Source organism: Mirounga leonina, unplaced genomic scaffold, assembly GCF_011800145.1.
Source record: "Mirounga leonina isolate KUSES-001 unplaced genomic scaffold, KU_Mleo_1.0 Mir_178, whole genome shotgun sequence".
NCBI lineage: Eukaryota > Metazoa > Chordata > Mammalia > Carnivora > Phocidae > Mirounga > Mirounga leonina.
In genome coordinates, this window is record NW_023270464.1 from 25,720,306 (window position 1) to 25,734,976 (window position 14,671).

Sequence of the window (14,671 nt, forward strand, 5' to 3'; positions counted from 1 at the left end):
TTTCCTCCAGTTGCTATGTTCTCAGCCATTGGAGTCTACACCATTAGAAAGTATATCTTAAAGCAGCCTCAGAGTCAGATCTGATTGGTGGCCTCTTTTGCAAACTTGCGGTAGGAGACTAAGTGGTCTATACTTAGCCTGTCCTGAAGCCCAAGTAGCACACTGCTTTCATGATATTGACAACTGGTTCCTCCCTCCATCAGGGTCTCTAGCTCTGGGTAGCTCCACACTGAAGGGGAATTGACCAGGAGGCTATTTGGGATTTAAAAGTGGCCCATTGTAATAGACAAGACAGACAAAGCATGATAACAGTATTTATATCAGAGCTAGTAGAATTTCAGGCAAAAAGAAAAAAACACCAAAAACAAAGATGAGTATTTTATATCCATCGATGATGAAAAAATCAGCCTTAAAAATTTGCATGCAAATACCTTTACATCAAAATATATAAAGAAAAAAGTATAAGAAGAAATGGCAAGAAGTAAAACTGCTGTGAGAAACTTTGATACATTTAAGTCAGTAAAAATTACATGTAGGGTCTGCACAGTATAATTATTGTTACATTAACAGGTATTACTGAACATTGTATTTTGAGGGAATATACTGTCTTTTTAAGCAGCTGTGGACCATTTATAAAAACTGATTCTATGCTAGACTCCAAAGAAGACTGTGAAAAAAATCTCAGTAAAACAGACACCACCAGAAGAGATCTCGCCCTGAAGCTGCTCGCAGCCATTCCTTGCTCCCTCCTGTTGCAGAGGCACGGGTGTGTGTCTTCCTTTCCAAGGCTAGTTAATCTCCCCATCTGTGTCCTGGACTCCAGCCCCTCTGCTTCCTCAGAGATCCCACTCCACCCATCATCCCCTCTTCTCCATCTCTCCCTCTCTTCCTTTCCCATCAGGGTTAGAAGAGATCCCAGATTTCTTCCATCTTAAATACAAGTATAATTTTTTTTATCTAAGTGTAATTAACATACAGTGTTACATTAGCTACAGGTGTACGATATAGTGATTTAACAATTCTATACATTTCTCAGTGCTCATCACAATAAGTGTACTCTCCATCCCCTTCACCTCTTTCACCCCCGCCCCCACCCACCTCCCCTCTGATGACCACCAGTGTGTTCTCTGTATTTTAGAGTCTGAGTTGGTTGGTTGTTTGTCTTGGTCGCTTTTTTTTCTTTGTTTGTTCATTTGTTTCTTAAATTCCACATATGAGTGAGATCATATAGTATTTGTCTTTCTCTGACTTATTTCGCTTAGCATAATACTCTCTAACTCCATCCATGTTGTTGCGAATGGCAAGATTTCATTCTTTTTCATGGTGGAAATATATTCCAGTGCGTGTGTGTATGTGTATGACACACATACGCATATATATATATCACATCTTCTTTATCCTTCCATCAGCCAGTGGACACTTAGGTTGCTTCCATATCTTGGCTATTCTAAATAAAGCTGCAATAAACCTAGGAGTGTATATATCTTTTCGAATTAGTATTTTCATTTTCTTTGGGTAAATACCTAGTAGTGGAATTAGTGGATTATATGGTAGTTCTACTGTTAATTTTTTAAGGGATCTCCATACTGTTTTCCACAGTGGCTGCACCAGTTTGCATTCCCACCCACAGTGCACGAGGGTTCCCGTTTCTCCATGTCCTCACTAACCCTTGTTATTTCCTGTTTTTGATTTTAGCCATTCTGACAGGTGTGAGGTGATAGCTCACTGTGGTTTTAATTTGCACTTCCCTGATGATGAGTGATATCAAGCAAGTATAATTTTAAGACTTGTGTGTGAATTATATATTAAAATATATGTATTTTAAATTCTCCACATCTTTAGCTGCCACCCTAATCTTCCCCCTATCTTTACTGACAGAGTTTGGACAAACTGTATGTACTTCCTGTCTCTTTACTCCTTCAGCATCATTTTTTTTTTTCAAACCATAGCCTTCTGTGCCTACTACTTAATTAAAATGCTTTTACAAAACCAGTAACAGTTTTTACTGCTGTAGAGACTTTAGTACTGCTGGTCCCTCCCATCTCAAAATCCTCTCTCTTGCTAGAGTTCTCACTGCATTTCTGGTCAGAGGCAGAGCTCTGCCATTTCCTGCAGGGCAGTGAGGAAATGCTGACAAGTTTGTTGACTGTGGAGCCGTCCTCCCTTACTGTCATTATGACCCGGAGTTTTCCCTCCCTATGCCTGCCCAGAATCAGTGCTATGCAAAGCAGGACTCACAAGCACGCAGAATCAGCACCTCCAGGGAGGCTGCTAGATCGGCAGGTTCTTGGGGGCCACCCTAAACTTCTGGGTCAGGATTTCTGTGGGTGGGGCAGGAATCTGTGTTTGAGCAAGTTCTCCAGGTGCTTGTGGGAGGTACTGCCCTATAAAAGTATCAGGGAGACTTGACATATCAAACTGTATGGGAGAGTTACAGAAATGGGAGGGGATTGCAGTTTAGGAGGAGAAGACACTTAACACTGTGTCGTATAGACTTCTTTTCCCATAATTCTAAGGACATTAAATCCTTTACAGTGGTCCCTTACAGGTTGCCCCTCATTCCAAGCCTTGCCCAGCTGCCCTACAATGTGCATTTCTCTCCAAAGTTAATACTATGGACAGCTGGGAATTCGTTCCCTTTTACACAGAAGAACATTTGTTCCCAGATTTGAGCATTCTGTCTAAAATCAAATGCCAGGGGTTCTGGTCTGAGAGGTTTCACCTGAGTGTGTAACTGTCAATGGGTGATGGTTGAAACACACACACAGACACACCCACACACAGCAAATATCTGTAATATAAGCAACTATTAATAATTATACCTCTAAAGAATGGAATTGGTTTGAAGTTTGTGAGGTCATAGGGGATAACTTTTACCTTCTACTTTCCATCCTTCTGTGCCTTTTTGTATTAAAAAAAATCCTTAATTTTACCGTTATAAATTATTAATATATATTATACATACTCAACCATTTCCTCCACCTCAAGAAGAAAACACACTAATAGGATAACATACTGGCATTGTGATTCATTCATGACTTGCTTAGTTTCTTTGCCTGGATATTCTAAATTTTCTGCAGTAAACACGTAGCATGTCATATACATAATACAAATTTGTTTTGAAAATGCATGTGCATCGGAATGCTTTCCTGAGCTGATGAAAACCTGTTTGGGCACATCACTTGGGTTTAGCACTCTTCCAAAATCTTTACAAGCTTAGACTGTAGTGTCTGTGCATAATATAGCACAGACCTTCCACACATTTATGCATTTGAGGGCTGTACAGAATTGATAATTACATATAATTTTTGACACAGCTTAATTTTATCACTGAGCTTTTTGGCCTCTTCATTCTCAAAAGTCTACTTTATCTTCTAAAAATGTTGACCTAGAAAAACATGCCATGATTTATTTAACCAGACCCATATTAATGAACATTTAGGGTTTTTTCTTAGTTTTGCTATGCTTGTTCACATTTATACAAGTTTATCTTTGATTATGTTTTTATTTTTCAAAGATACTGCTAATTTTTCCTCCAGTAACATTTACTGCTATCTTCACAAATTAAAATTTATGAGAGCATTTCATTTTTACTAATAGAATAAATGAACTATATCTTGTTTTCAACCTGCATTTCTGTGATTACCAGTGAGTTGGGCATCTTTTCATAAGCTTCTTGTCATTTTAATTCTTTTTCCTTTGGACTATTTTTCAAGCATTTGGCCAATTTTCTTGTTAATTTATGTTTCTTTTTTTTTCTTATTCACTTGTAAACACTCTTTGTATATTAAGGAAACTGTCTATAATTGTAATTTTTTCTGTCCTCAACAATTTTATGTTTAAGTTTTATGTCAAATGAATTAATCTTTTCCTTTTCATTTTCTCAAGGCATTTTTATGTCTAGAAAGACGTTTAAAGTTTTCTTTTTGTAGGTCATGCTCATTCTTAAAAAGTTTATTCCAAGATATTCCATCTTTTTTTCTTGCCATTGCAAATGGGATATTTTCTTCCATTATGTTTTCTGATTATTATTGGTATTTCTGAAAGCTACTAACTTTTGAACATAGGCACACCTAGGAGATATTGGAGGTTCAGCTCCAGATCACTGCAATAAAGTGAATATCACAATAAAGTGAGTCAAATGACTTTTTAGTTTCTCAGTGCATTTCAAAGTCATGTTTACACTATACTGTAGTTTATGAAGTATGCAATAGCATTATATCTAAAAAATGTATATACCTTAATATAAAAAATATTTTATTGCTAAAAAATGCTAACTGTTATTTGAGCCTTTAGTGAGTCATAATCATTGATCATAGATTACCATAATATAATAATGAGAAAGTTTAAAATATTGTGAGAATTACCAAAATGTGACAAACAGATATAAAGTGAGCAAATACTGTTGGATAAATGGTGCCAGTAGACTTGCTGGATGCAGGGTGCCACAAACCTTTAATTTGGAAAGAAGGAAGGAAGGAAGAAAAAAGAAAAAAAAAAGCAATATCCGCGAAGGGCAATAAAATGAGGTATGCATGTATTAATTTCCTCCTGATTTCTAATGCTTAGACTATTTTTTTTTTCTTGCCCAGTTACTTTGGCTAGTCTCCCTAAAGATCCTAAATCAAATGATGGTAATTAACATTCCATAATTTCCCTATTTAAGTAGCAGTATTTCTAATATTTAGGCATAAAGTATATTAATCATATTACTGGCATTCTTTTTTAAGTAGGCTCCACACTGGGCATGGAGCCCAACGCAGGGTTTGAACTCACAACCCCAAGGTTGACACCTGAGCTGAGATCAAGAGTCAGATGCTTTACTGACTGAGCCACCCAGGTGTCCCTTTACTGGCATTTTAAAATCATGTTACAAACATTTGTTTTATTTTATTTACAGAGAGTTTTTTTTTTAAATCAGGAATAGCTAGTGAATTATACCAAGAGAATTTTTAGAATCTATTCTCTTAGCCACTTTTAAATGTACCATACAGCAGTGTTAACAATAGTCATCACCAGAATTTTATTAGAGAGTTCTGAACAAGGTTTTGGAAGCAAATTTTCAGATAATTATAATGTGCTACTTTGGTATTTATTATTAATTTTTTTAATTTAGTGTAGTTGACATACAATGTTATATTAGTTTTAGGTGTACAGCATAGTGATTTGGTAAGTTTTTATTACTTTTAAATAGAAGTATTCCTTGACAGAGAAGTCAGATGCAAATAAAAAGTCATAAAGTTGTCTGTACTCTGTGTCATTCATCAATATAATATTTTTTACTCTTCTACCTTAAATAATACCAGTGAAGTGCATAATTTTGGTTATTGTCCTTAACGTTTTGGCCAGCCTCAGCTTATTAAGAATTGTAGTCACTCTGACTCTACTTGGAGATCCTTGTCACCCTCTAATATTATAAATGCTGTCTTAAAATCTGAAGCCATTGGACAATTAACTGAGCAATTTTTAAAAATAACATTGTAGAATAAAATCAATACATTTTTATTATATAAAATTTGGAAAATGCAGAAAATTCATAAGGAACAACACAAAAATCATTCATATTCCTAAACCTCAGAGAAGCATTAGTGACATGATGGTGTATGTGTCTATGGATATACATGCTATATTAATGATCCTTAATCGTTTTTGTCACCTCACACTATATTGTGGACCTACTTCTATGTTGGTATATATAGACTGCCTCAGTCTTTCTGATGGATATGTCAACATATATTTAACAAACCCTCCATTCATAAATGTTTATGTGGTTTCCAATGTCCATTATTATTTCAAAAATGCTGCAGTGACCACTGTAAAGAGTTGTGATTTTATGTATGTAAAGTATGTTAAACATCTATCTGCACAATTACAAGATTTTTTTTTCTGTAGGAAAAGTTCTGGGAAAGGCAGTTGCAGAATCAATTGGGATGCATAATAAAATTTTTGGTTGATATTGCCAAATTGCCTTTCACAAACATGTTGCCAATTACACTCCCACTCATAGTTTTAACAACTGTTTTCTCCATTTTTTCCAATGTGGGATATTGTCATTCTTTATAATTTGCTAAAAGGATAGATGAAAACTTTTAAGTGTATTTTTATTATATTAATTTTCCATGACTCTGAGCATTTTCTTATGTTTATGAGTTATTTTTTATTTTCTATGAAATACCTTCTCATATATCCTTCAATAATTGAAAGGATATTATTATTATTGTCTTATTATTAATAGGCATTTTCTCCCATTTTTCCTTTCCCTCTGATAGTTTTGCTTTATGTATCTTAGTACCATTTATCTAAAGCATATATGAAGGTCATGATAGCTGAATTATTCTCTAGATTATTATGAAGTGATCTTCCTTTATTTAATGTATTTTTGCCTTGAGTTAAACTTTGCTTGGCAATCATACATGATTCCTGTTTTATTTTTGTATATATTTGCCTAGAGTGTAAGTTTAAATCTTAGACCTTTATTCTTCTAAATTAAGACTCTTTTTAAAAACATAATCACAAAGCCATTATTACATCTAAAAATTAACAATAATCCCTTAATATCATCAAATATCCAGTCTGTGTTCATTTTTCTGAGATCATCTCATAAATATTATCTTATAGTTTACTTGTTCAGATTAAATATGGTTTCCTTTAGTTCTTTGAGCATATTTAATATAGTTTATTTAAAGCTTTTGTCTAAAATTCCAACTCTGGACTTACTCAGAGACAGTTTCTGTTGGTTGCTTTTATTTTTCCTGTGTATGGGCCATACTTTCTTGTTCTTTTGTAGGTCTTTAACTTTTTGTTGAAAATTGGGCATTTTAAATATAATGTTGCATATCTGGAAATCAAATTCTCACCCCCCCCCCACCAGAGTTTGTTATTGTTTGTTGCTCCTGTGTGTTAAGTAATTTTTTCCAATTTTGTAAAGTCTGTATTCTTTGTCACGTGTAACTACTAAAGTCTCTGCTCAGTTGGTTTAGTGGTCAGCTAATGACTTAAAATGTCTAAAATCAGTAAGTCTTTACTAAGGGGCTCTGGGTGTGTGTTAAGGCACAGTTCAACATTCAACCAGGCAGTTGACAACTCTCTTATAGCCTTCACTTCCTGCTTGTTGCAGAGTCTCAAGGTCAGCCAGAGGTGAGAATTTAGGGCCTTCTCATGTCTTCTCTGAGTATGGACACAGTCCTGAGCATGCACACAGCCCTCCACATATGTGTGGCTTTCTAGATTCCCAGGGGTGTGTTGGCACTTTTCAAAGCCCCCTGTGGACATCTCTATTTCCCAGCTTTTCCTTTTAAGCTTTTTGGATAGCTTGTTTTCTTCAACTGTTATCTACCACCTTGGGCAGCCTCAATGTTAAACAATTGCCTCTGATTGTTTTGGACAAGTGCCCCTTGGGAGAAGGCTGTTTGTACTGGGCAAGCATTTATGTAAGTATGATATATGTTAGTTATAAAATACAGTTAAAATATACAATTAAATATTAATTAGAATGCACAAAAGCAGTTTATTTAATATCAGAATGCTTATTGAACTTTTTTTGGAGTTTGTAGTTTTTTTCCCTAGTTTCATTGAAAAATAAATGATGAACATCACTGTATAGGTTTAAGGCATACAATATGATGGTTTGACTTACATATATTGTGAAATGAGTACCATAGTAGGTTCAGCTAACATCCATCTTCTCATATAGATACAATTAAAAGAAAAGAAAGAAGAAAAGGAATAAGGAAAAAAAATTATTCCTTGTGATGAGAAAATTTCTCCTATATATTATACATCACTGTTAGCTGTAGTCATCCTGTTGTATGTTACATCCCTAGTCTTTTTGTCTTATAACTGGAAATTTGTACCTTTTAATCACTTGCTTCCAATACCTCCTTCCCCCACGCTCTGCCTCTGGTAACTACCAGTCTGATTTGTTTTTCTATGAGTTTGTTTTTGTTTTGTTTTGTGTTTATATTCATACAGTGTTTGTTTTTCTCCAGCTGACTTATTTTTCTTAGCATAATGCCTTTGAGGTCCATCCATGTTCTTGCAGATGGTAGGATTTTCTCAGTTTTTAATGGCTGAATAATATTCCATTGTATACATATATACCACAACTTATATCTTTTCATTCATTGATGGACTCGTAGGTTGTTTCCATGTCTTGGCTATTGTAAATAATGCCTATGAACATGCAGGTGCAGACATCTTTTTGTTAGTATTTTCATTTCCTTTGGTTATATTCCCTGAAGTGGAATTGCTAGATCATAGAATTGCTCTAGTTTTCGTTTTTTGGAGATACTCCATACTGTTTTCCACAGTGGGTGTTCCAATTTATAATCCCACCAACAGTGCACAAAAGTTTCCTTTTATCCAAATCCATGCCAGCATTTGTTATCTCTTGTCTTTTTTATTATGGCCATTCTAACATGCATGAGGTGATTTCTCATTGTAGTTTTAATTTGCATTTCCCTAATGGCTTGTAATGTTGTGAATCTTTTCATGTACCTATTGGCCTTCGGTATATCTTCTTTGGCGATATGACTATTCAGGTCCTTTGCCCATTTTAAATTAGGGTTTTTGTTTGTTTTGCTATTGAGTTGTATGAGTTTGTTCTAAATTTTGGATATTAACCCCTTATCAGATATATGCTTTGCATATATTTTTTTCCATTCCATAGGTTGTCTTTTCACTTTGTTGATGGTTTCTTTTGCTGTGCAAAAAAACTTTTTAGTTTGATGTAGTCCCATTTGTTTATCTTTTATTTTGTTGCTTGAACTTTAGGTATTATATCAAAAAAATCATTACCAAGACCCATGTCAAGGAGCTTGTATTCCTGTTTTCTTCTAGGAGTTACATGGTTTCAGATATTACATTTAAGTCTTTAAACTATTTCAAGTTAATTTTTGTGAGTGGTGTAAGATATGGGTCCAGTTTTATTTTTTTACATGTGAAAATCCAATTATTCCAGCATATTTATTGAAGAGACTGTTTTTTCTCCATTGAGTCTTCTTGGCTCCCTTATCAAATATTAGTTGACGGTATGTGCTTGGGTTTATTTCTGGGCTCTTGATACTTTTCCATTGGTCTATTTTTTTTGTTTTTGTTATGACATACTACACTTCAAAAAAAAAAAAGATTTAGTTATTTGAGAGAGAGGGAGCGAGCAAGCATGACGGGGGAGGGGCAGAGGGAAAGAGAGTCTTAAGCAAACTCCGTACTGAACACAGAGCCTGATGGGAAGGGGGGGGGGGCTGGATCTCATGACCCTGAGATCACAACCTGAGTTGAAACTGCCAGTTGGACACTCAACTGACTGTGCCACCCAGGTACCCCAACATTCCACATGTTTTAATAACTGTAGCTTTTCAAGTATAGCTTGAAAGCAAGAAGTTTGATGCCTCCTGCTTGTTATATATTACCTTTAATATGTTGAGATACATTTGTTCTATGCCTAATTTGCTAAGAGTTTTTATCATGAGTGGATATTGAAGTTTGTCAAATGCTTTTTCTGTTTTTATAGAGATAATCATAGGGTTCTTTTCTTTCATTCTATTAATGTGATATATCACATTGATTGATTTGTATGTGTTGAACCATTCTTGCATCCCAGGAAATAAATCCCACTTGATTATGGTGAATGATCATTTTAATGTGCTATTGAATTTGGTTTGCTAGTATTTTATTGAGAATTTTTGCGTCTATATTGATCAGGGATATTGGCCTGTAATAGATTTTTTGTTCTTGAAGTTTTACTTGACAATTTACAAATAATGGTATTTAAAATTTTTTCTTTCTAACATATATTCCTATAAGTTATTTATTTTCTAATTACATTGAATAGCATAAGGATCTCCAGAAGAGCATGGAAAAGATGGTGATGATAATCCTTGCTTTGTTACTATGATGGAAGTAATTCTAATGTTTCACCATGAAGTCTGCTCATGGCTTCTTACTCTTTATCAAATTGGGGCTGTTTCTTTCTATCCTTGGCTTTAATAGGAATCTTATAATGTATACTGAATTATATCAGACACCTTTTTATATTCATTTAAATGATCATAATGTTTACTTTCTTTGATCTGTTAATATAACCAGTTACATTAACAAGTTTTATGTTGTCAGTAATTCATTTTTAGAATATATTCTGTTTACTCATGATGTATAATTCTTATAGAATTCTGGAATTAATTTGCTGTATTTTATTTATTATTTTTATATATCCATAGTCATAATTAAGATGTGGTTCATCTGTTAATTTTTGTGCTCTCTGTGTTTGGTTTGGGTATCTGAGTTATTTTAATTGTACATTTCTGAGAGCCTTTTAGTTTTCTTTTTATGTGCTTACTTGTTACTTAAGATTTTGCAAAACTCATCCAGTAAAACTTTTGGGCCCTGATCCTTTTTTTTTTTTTTTTCCATTTTCTATCTTCTTTTGTAAAAAATGTTTTTAGCTTTTGAATATTGTATTTGAAAAGTAACTCATCAGTACATTGTCACTATACAAAACAAAAAATACAGAACTATGTTCTTCTTCACTCATTCCTAGAACTTTCATTTCTTTTCCAAGAGGTAACTGCTGTCAAAGATTTGGTGAAAACTCTTCATGAATTTAAAGGATTAAATAATTAAAATCCCACTCTGTTATTTACAGATAGGCACTTGCACACTGCTATGCATTTTCATATTATTGTGTGTATAAATGTTATTCAATGCATTTACACACAATATGAAGTATTATATACATGTATATATTGCTATAAATAACATATGCATGAAAATGCGATATTAAACACATGTACTTTACAATGAGTTTATGCCTTATGCATTTTTTAATGTGGTAAAATATGCATAACATACAATTTACCATGTTAATCATTTTTAAGTGTATAGTTCAGCAGCACTAAATACATTCACATTGATATACAACCATTACCACAGTCTGTCTCCAGCTTTTTTCATCTTGCAAAACTGAAAGTCTGTACCCACTAAACAAACAAGAACTCTCCATTGTCTCCTACCCCAAGCCCTGGCAACCACCACTCTACTTTCTGTCTCTATGAACTTGACTGTTCATACAAATGAAATTATACAGTATTTATCCTTTTGTGACTGACTTATTTCACTTAGCATAACGTCTTTGTGGTTCATCCATGTTGTATAGCATGTGTCAGAATTTCCCCTTTTTAGGGCCTAATAATGTTCCATTGTATATATGTACCACATGATAGCGTCCCACTCATCTGTTGATGGACACTTGGGTTGTTTCCACCTTTTGACTATTGTAAATAATGCTATGAACATGGGTATACAAATATCTCTTTGAATCTCTGCTTTCAATTCTTTTGGGTATAAACCCAGATGTGGAATTGCTGAATCATGTGGTAATTCTGTATATAATATTTTGAGGAATTGTTTTCCATAGTGGTTGAACTATTTTATATTCCCACCAGTGGTTCACAAGCATTCCAATTTCTTCTCATCCTGAGGATTATTTTTGTTTTGTTTTTTTGATAATGGCCATCCTAAAAGATGTGAAGTGGGATTTCATTATGGTCTTATTTGCGTTTCCCTAAAAACTAGTGATGTTGAGCATGTTTTTATGCACTTATTGACCATTTGTATATTCTGTTGAGAGAAATGTCTGTTCAAGTCCTTTGCTCATTTTTACTTTGGGTTGTTTGTTTGTTGCTGTTATTGTTGAGTTATACAAGTTCTTTATATGTTCTGGAAATTAACCCTTTATCTGATATGTGATTTGTAAATATTTTCTCCCATTCCATGGGTTGCTTTTTTACTCTGTTGATAGTATCCTATGATGTACAAAAGTTTAATTATGATGTAGTCTAGTTTATTTTTTCATGTGTTGACTGTGCTTTTTGGTGTCATATCCAAGAAATCATTGCCCATACATATTGCTTTTTAACTTCCTTTTTTGTTCATCAGTATGTATGTTGGCTTTCTTTCCACATCAAGTCCTATAGCTTCTTATCATTACTTTTGCCAGACGTAGAGTATTCTTTAGTACAGAAATGTAATTGTTTGTTTCAGCTCTCCTATAATGGTGGACGTTTAAATAGTATCCATTGTTTTGTTTTGTTTTTTTTGCATGTATGTATGCATGTATATATTTTGCATGTATGCATGTATTTTGCATGTAGGTATGTTAGGAACAAACAGAAAATTTGGAAAGAATATTTATCCAAATGTTAGAAGTGATGATCTCTGGGTAGCAGGATTAGAAATAGTTTTATTTTATCTTCTTGCTTATTTGCATTTTTAATTTTCAATAATAAACGTATTTTTATCTAATAAAAACTTATAAACAAGTCAGCAAACATAGTAACATCCTTTGATCCAACAATTTTGCCCCAGAATTTATCCAAAAAGTTTGTTCTCTCTAAGTTAAACAAAAACAACATCTGCTTGAAGTAATTCATATCATTGATAATATGCTAATACCATTTAGTAACAGGCTTAATGTTCAAATCGGGGACTACTGGGGTAAAATTTTATATATGAGTCTAGATTATTATGCAGCCATGAAAACTAATTTCAGAATGCATAAAAGCAGGAAAGGAAAAACCTCTCTGAAGGCTAGGATTGCCCCAAGATAATGATCTAGGCCAGGGATCGTCAAACATTTTTCTGTGTAGGACTAGAGAGTGAATAGATTAGGCTTTCTGAGCCCTGTTGTCTTGGTTACAACTACTCAACTCTACCTTTGGGTAGGGTAAAGCAGCCTTAAGTGAATGGGTGTGGCCAGACTTGGCCCCAGGAGCCCTAGTTTGAGCACCCCCCCAACTCCCCATCAAAGCACGCAGTTGAGGGCTGGGGGAGGAAATTGAGATGGTAGGCCAGGGAATTCATTTTAAACTTTCCTTTAACGTTTTTTTAAAAATGCTTTTAAGTGAAATTATGAGTAGTATGAATATGCCTTATACACACAGTAGGTGCTTTCCAGTGATTTCTTGACTCTGAGGCGAAGTGTAGTTAAAGAACCCTTTGCAAATGCTTCCATTTTGATTGACTTGCTTATCTTGATAGACCTTTCCAGCATAAGTTTTACTACATTTGTCTTGCATTCTTTCCTAGGGGAAGAAAATGTAATTGCTGTCCCTCTGGGAAGTCGGAGTGTAAGAATTACAGTGAAAGGACCAGCGCATCTTTGTAAGTACAATTTAATCCTAACATGTTTTTATTTCCTGATAGTTTATTTAGCCAACAAAAAAAATCTTTCTTTGTGTTAATGGGTAGGTAGGAAAATATCTCAAGGATTTTGCCAACCACCGTGAAATCATCTGTATCACTAGGGAATGATCAATACCCTGAATTTTTCTGTTCTCATGCCCCAGTGTTTGGAAATATACCAGTTTGGGATTAATCTCCTTGTGGGAGAGGAAATCAAGTTGTATGGGAAATAAACTATTTTTATGGGGAGAATAGAATAGTATTCAAGAGTTTTCTGGAGATTTCAAAAGTCTGGGACAAAAAATTTTTTTAAACACAGAACCATATCAGTGATTACAGCTGAAAAGTATAAGCTTTGTTGCCAACACATTGCAACTTCAGGTCCAGGGGCAGCGAAAATAAACACTGGTTTCCCAGAATACGGAGTTTGAAATGATAGAAGATTGCCACTATATTGTTTCTTTGGCCAAAGTCAGATGGCATCTCCTCTTTGTTTTTTGGTCTCTTAGGACCTAATAGAACAGGAAATAGCGGAGTTTGTCTGTTTCTTTCCCAAGGTCTCCTTGTGGCCAGAGATAGGACTTTCTTGGTCTCTTTCATAGGCGAATGCGTCTTTGCCAGGACTGGTTCCCTGGCCTTGAAGAACCTTACTGAGTTCAGCCATCTCTATCCATAAAAGTGCAAAACAGTACTTATAACTATTTTAAATCTACACAAATCAAGGTCCAGTGGATCAAAGTGCTACACAGATTGCCCCCCTTTTTTTTTCTGAGCCACCATCCTAGATTTTTGACTTGTAAAATTTTCTCTGGGCCACAAGCAACATGTTTTTGGTAGCTTTCAAGTGTGTGTGTATCTGTGTATGTGTGTGTATTTGCACATTTTGAATTCAGTAGTAATATTCCAACCAGAAATGTTCTTTGAGATAAGTTTATGTCAAAACATTTAAGTAAAAATGTTTAAGATCACCAATAATGTAGATTAAAATCTTGAAAAAACAAATTCTGTAGTACGTTATGATCTCAATCAGAGAAGCAAGAGAATATCTTTGGGGCAGTGAGGGTGAACCATTGTTTGAAAGTCTTTTATTTTATTTTTTTTTACCCTTCACTTTATTTTATCAATTATGACTAAAAGGGTGTGACCAATTTTTTTTTTTTTTTAACTAAAATACTAAAATGTTTACAGTCCTGTGATTGTCACTGTATTCAAGGCTTTCTCTGTAAGGAAACATCAAAACATTTTCTAAGCATTTTAAAATGGCTTAAACCTTCATCCTTATAAATGTGAACTTGATTTTTGAAAACAGGTAAAAAACATTGAGATCCAAATTTTGTGAATCATTTGAGGGAATCACATTGGAACATACAGTTTGGGATTCAAAAATACAAAGCCCTGAATCTTAATAGTAGCGTTACTCATGATAACCATAAGGTGAAAAAAACCCAAATGCCATCAGCTGATGGACGGATAAATAAAATATAGCATATGT

At 34.3% G+C, this 14,671-nt stretch overlaps 1 protein-coding gene across 5 annotated transcripts in view; it reads left to right on the forward strand.

The window, feature by feature from the left end:
* Window positions 1-14,671, forward strand: part of ADAMTSL3 (ADAMTS like 3) — a 374,681-nt gene that overhangs the window by 191,934 nt on the left and 168,076 nt on the right. For all 5 annotated transcript variants that reach the window (XM_035024252.1, XM_035024249.1, XM_035024250.1 and 2 more), the window contains one exon: window positions 13,084-13,158. In XM_035024252.1, the coding sequence (XP_034880143.1) occupies window positions 13,084-13,158 (75 nt within the window). The remainder of the gene's footprint in view (window positions 1-13,083; window positions 13,159-14,671) is intronic.